Here is a 6,000-nt window from a genome sequence, read left to right as displayed (position 1 = left end):
CACGGGAAACAAACCAGTGTCTGCAAAAGCACCTAGAAGCCAGAAATAAATATATGTATATTATTATTTCTTTTGCCTTTTGAAAAATAAACCGAGTTGGCAGTTTACTTCTAAAGGTACTATGTTATATCGGGGAACAGAAAGAGCTGTGTTGGGTAAATGTGAGAGACTTTTCTCTCCCCTTTGTGTAGCTCTTTGCATTGTGCAAACCTGGGGCACTGCACACACTTAACTCTTTTATTAATTCTGCACAGATAGGTTTTCATCAGTATGTTTTTGTTACGTTTATATATCTATGAAGGAATCAGAACCTGTGGTATTTTGCTATGCCGTCTTGCTTATGTAGTTGGTATGATTTTATAGGTTAAATTTGTAAAGTATATTCATCTGAGTCTAGCAGGTAGAGTAATTTGTTATTTTTGTTTCTTTCAGCTATGTGTTCTTGTTTTGCCCAAGACCTTTGGCTAGAGCAGAACATAAAGGATTCTTTCCAGAAGGTGACACTGAGCAGATATGGAGAGTATGGACATAAGAATTTACAGTTAAGAAAAAGCTGTAAAAGTTTGGATGAGTGTAAGGGACACCAAGTAAGTTATAATGGACTTGACCAATGTTTGAAAACTACCTCGAGCAAAATATTTCGGTGTAATAAATATGTAAAAGTCATTCATAAATTTTCAAATTCAAATAGACACAAGATAAGACGTACTGAAAATAAACATTTCAGATGTAAAGAATGTGACAAATCATTTTGCATGCGTTCACTTCTAACTCAACATAAAAGAATTCATACTAGAGAGAATTTCTACAAATATGAAGAATGTGGAAAAACCTTTAACTGGTCCACAAACCTTTCTAAACATAAGAAAATTCATACTGGAGAAAAACCCTACAAATGTGAAGAATGTGGAAAAGCCTTTCACCAATCCTCAATCCTTACTAAACATAAGATTATTCATACTGGAAAAAAACCCTATAAATGTGCACACTGTGGCAAAGCCTTTAACCAGTCCTCACACCTTACTAGACACAAGATAATTCACACTGAAGAGAAACCCTACAAATGTGAACAATGTGGCAAAGTCTTTAAGAAGTCCCCAACCCTTACTAAATATCAGGTAATTCATACTGGAGAGAAACCATACAAATGTGAGGAATGTGGCAAAACTTTTAACCTATCTTCATAACTTACTGAACATAAGAAAAATTACACTAGAGAGAAACCCTACAAATGTGAAGAATGTGGCAAAGCCTTTAACCAGTTTTCAACCCTTAGTACACATAAGATAATTCATAGCAGAGAGAAACCCCACAAATGTGAAGAATGTGGCAAATCTTTTAACCTGTCCGCAAATCTTACTGAACGTAAGTTAATTCATACTGGAGAAAAACTCTACAAATGTCAAGAATGTGGAAAAGCTTTTCACCGATCTTCAATCTTTAGTACACATAAGAAAATTCATACTGGAGAGAAACCCTACAAATGTGAAGAATGTGGAAAAGCCTTTAACCAGTCCTCACACTTTACAAGACATAAGAAAATTCATAGTAAAGAGAAACCCTGCAAATGTGAACAGTGTGGCAAGGTCTTTAAGAAGTCCCCAGCGCTTACTGCTCATAAGATCATTTATACTGGAGAGAAACCTTACAAATGTGAGGAATGTGGCAAAGATTTTAGCCAACTCTCAAACCTTACTCAACATAAGATTCATACTAGAGAGAAACCCTACAAATGTGAAGAATGTGGCAAATCTTTTAACCAGTTCTCACAACTTGCTATACATAAGATCATTCATACTTGAATGAAACCCTAAAAATGTGAACAGTGTGGCAGATCTTTTAAACAGTTCTCAAACTTTACTATGCGTAAGAAAATTCAAACTGGAGAGAAACCCTACAAATGTGAAGAATATGGCAAAGCTTTTAACCAAGTTTCAACACTTACTATATGTAAGAGAATTTATACTGGAGCAAAACCTTGGAAATTCAAAGAATGTGGCAAAACTTATAATCCTCAAAACTTCCTACACATAAGAAAATTCATGCAGGAGAGAAACCCCACAAATGTGAAAAATTTGGTAAATAACCAGTCTTCAACCCTTTTTACACAAAATTCATACTGGAGAGTGTTTGGACGAACGGAGGCAGGATGGCGCACTTCCGGGTTCTTCATCACCAACTTTTCCCGCACGCGCGAAAATGCAGCCGGTGCCCGGGAAGGTGCAGACCAACCGGGCATGCACCAGGTGACGTCAATCTGAAGAGACCAAGATTTACCTGGTGGCACCTGCGGAACACCCCCCGACACGCCCATGCCCCGCCTATTGCCCTCTCACTCCTAGAAAAGCCACTCCCGGCAGACACACGGCGCAGACTTCCCAGCCCCCCCACTCCTGTCGGGACTGCATTAGGAACCCCGCCCGAGAGCCCCACCGGGCGACTCTCTTGGCCTCCTTTGCCGGAGGCCGACAGACCTCTCCCTACCCACCTTCTTCCCTGAAGCTAGGTGACCAAAAATACATTTGCAGTTTTGCTCCTACCCTTGCCTACTCACTGGTTCTTTTGTGCCCCCTCTGGTTGTCTTAGAAAAACAAATCAGAGAGAAACCCCACAAATATGAAGAATGTGGAAATACTTTTAACCAATTCTCAAACCTTACTAAACATAAGAAAATTGATACTGAAAATGTTACGAATCAGAGAGATGTGATAATGATTTTAACAAAACCTTCCAACTTTTCTAAACATAAAGGAAATCATACTGGTAAGAAATTCTAAAAATGTGAAGAATGTGACAAAGCCTTTAAATGGTTGTCACACTTGATTGTAGGTAAGATAATCCATACTGGAGGAAACTCCCAGAAGTGTGAAGAATATGGCAAAACCTTAATTCCTACACCTTATTGCACAGGAAAGCATTTATACTTCAGAAAAAATTGTACTGATATAAAGAATGTGGAAAAGCCGTTAATATGTGCTTACATCTTATTCAACATTAGAGAGTTAGTGCTTAATAAAAGCATTATAAATGCAATTACTGTCAAAAACTCAAAGTATAAGGTTTTTGTTTTTGTGTTTTGTCTTTTTTTTTTTAAATGAGACTATGTAATAGTCTGTCACCCAGGCTGGAGTGCAGTGGTGCAATCTTGGCTTACTGTAACCTCTGCCTTCTGGGTTCAAGCAATTCTCCTGCTTGGGCCTCCAGAGTAGCTGGGACTATAGGCATGTGCCATCACACCTGGCTAATTTTTGTATTTTGTAGTAGCGACAGGGTTTTACTGTGTTGGCCAGGCTCATCTTGAACTCCTGACTTGAAATGATCCACACACCTCTGCCTCCAAAGGGCTGGAATAACAGGTGTGAGCCACTGTGCCCAGCCAATATAAGCTTTTAAAGTAAAAAAAAAAAGTTTTTATTTTGAAGACAAACATTACAAACATAAAGAGGGTTGTAGTGCCTGCCTTACTTGTATCACAGATCTTATTGTACACATTTTGTATCAGAAGCAGTTGCTCAAACTTTGTTCAACATCAGGGAATTTATATCGGAGAAAAACTACAAATGTAATACATTTCAAAAATTTTTCAAAAACTACAGCTTAGAAAACACCAGGGGATGCATACTAAACTATATTTTTCCAGATGCAGTAAATATAAAAAACAACTCAAAAATAAGTATGTAAGTATCAAAGAATTCACAGAAATATCTAAGGCACTGACACTTCAAACACTGCACTAAGTAAATGTGCTGAGTATACAAAATAACCTAAAACTAAAGTAGGTGGATAAATTATTTGTATATAACTTTAAAAGAAGTAGAAATATTTTTGCAGAGTTGCAATTACATTCAAAGTATACTTTTTTCCTTGAAAAAAATTGCAGAATTTATGAAAAGTGAGTAATGATGTAATTAAATAACTTCATGCTCTTCATTCCTATTGCATTCACTAGTGAAAGCATGTGATCAATTATTGCTGCATCAAAGGTATGAGAGATTCTTTTTTGTTAGGTGGATATTATTTTTGAATTTGTCTATGGAAGAGTAAAGACATCACAATGTAAGATGCATGATAAAAATCCAAGTGGAGAGGCTCTTTGTGTTTATAATATTGAGTGATGTATGAGATAAGTGTTCAGAGTGGTATACTTCTGCATTATACTCCAAACAAAATAATTTTAGTTAAAATTAGTATATAATTTTACTAATCGTACTTTTATGTAATAAAATGCAGTAGAGCTTTAAAATTTTAGATTATTGTAAAGTTAATTTTTTAATTAAAATTTTTAACATGATAAGACCATTGTGCATTCAATGAAGTGTTATTATGCTACTAACTTTAACCTATCCCACCTTACTCAAGGGTGTAGATCAAAGATAGTAATGATAGACTATTTGATAACATCATGGACTAACATCTCCAATAATTTCTTTTGCCAGTTGCTTCAAACAGCAAATAAATTAATGAATATTGTTCCCATTGGTTAAATTTTTATTTTTATTGATAATTTAAACTTAGTTTTCTCAATTTTTGTGGGTACATAGTATCTGTTTATATTTATGTCATATATGGCATTTTTTGATACAGTCATATAATTTATTAATCAGATCAGGGCAAATGAAGTTTCCATCAACTCTAGCATTTATCTTTTGGATTACTAACCCATTCTACACTTTTACTTACTTTAAAATGTACAATTAAATTGCTATTGACTACAGGGTCATTTTTATGAATATAATAAAAATTATTTACAAGTATAAATAAAATCCTGAGTCTTAAAATTCTGAGTTCTGTTTATACATTTTTAAATATTTATTATGTATTTTTCTTTGAACATGTGGTCTCTCTCTGCCTGCAAACATACAGAATTTTACTTTTGATTTACATAGAGTTAGCTCTGCACATATGTTACTCTAAAAATAAACCTTAGGTGAAAGAAAATTGCAGGTTAAGTATGTTTGTGTGAGTATGAGTTGGTACGTATTTTCACAAGAACAAAGCAATATTGTAACAAAACAAAATTTTAATAAGGTGACTTATTAACTGAAATTGAAAACCTTAAAAATGCTGAAAGTAAATCTATACTCTGCTTTTTTAAAAATTCATTACTGTAAAATCTTCTGACTTATGGTTCAGAATCTGTCCATGAAAATGTTCTGGTTTTCCTTGCCTAGTACTCATGTTAGACCTATAATTTTCTTGTCTCTTATAATTTTTTCTTTTATAGTTTATGAGGTATTCATTATGTGAGCTGTTGACTAATAACGATTTTTATAAAATTAGTAGTGCACACAAAACAATTTTTAGATATATTTCCAAAATTGTGTATTATATTTTATTTAATTAGGACATTGTTCTTTTAATTGGAGAATTCTACATAAGCCTATATTTTTTAACTTATTTTGTTCTCATTATAATTGACATAAGTATATTTATTGAGCCAATTTGTTCAGGTAAGAACTAGGGATGCTTCATAAGTCATGATTTTTTATATATATATAAATGCAGCAAACAAACATGACAGGGCTTGCTGTGTAGCAGATGCTCCATGATAAGCCATAAATATTCCTACTAGAGATAGTTTGTAAGTTCAAGTCGGAGAGGGAAAATATCAATAGTGAAGAAATAAGATTGATTCTTCATGTGGAGATAACATATTTTTTCCATGCTGTGAAGCTAAAGAAATTCTGTTTCTCTTATTCTCTAATTATCTTTAGTTTTGTTTGTCTTATTATGTGTCTTCTGTGTATTCATCACAGCTCTTCTCCTTCTTTTTCTATGTGATTGCTACAGTTTTCTCATTGTTGTCTTCATGCCATGTCATTTTACATGGTACTTTGTAGGTTTTGATGAGAAAGTTGGTATTTTTAATGCACTCAAAATTTGTTTTAATTAGAAAGGTTGCTTATCAATATAACTTTCAGATCAATTAAGATAAAAGGCATACACTGTCCACAGATGAGAGAATTAAATAACTTAGCATTATTTTTTCTCTGTCTGTAA

The 6,000-nt window shown here is 34.0% G+C and overlaps 1 protein-coding gene across 1 annotated transcript; it reads left to right on the top strand.

Annotated features, from left to right (window-relative positions):
• Positions 1 to 355: 355 nt before the first annotated feature.
• On the top strand, positions 356 to 2,165 carry LOC117073530 (zinc finger protein 138-like). Its single transcript, XM_033194561.1, is given in 1 exon segment — positions 356 to 2,165. A coding segment is annotated over 1 exon segment (1,368 nt). The 5' UTR covers positions 356 to 434; the 3' UTR covers positions 1,803 to 2,165.
• Positions 2,166 to 6,000: the final 3,835 nt, after the last annotated feature.

This window comes from Trachypithecus francoisi, unplaced genomic scaffold (genome assembly GCF_009764315.1).
Source record: "Trachypithecus francoisi isolate TF-2019V2 unplaced genomic scaffold, Tfra_2.0 Lachesis_group4, whole genome shotgun sequence".
NCBI lineage: Eukaryota > Metazoa > Chordata > Mammalia > Primates > Cercopithecidae > Trachypithecus > Trachypithecus francoisi.
The sequence above is the reverse complement of the archived record's forward strand: the minus strand, read 5'-3'. Positions and strand labels throughout refer to the sequence as shown.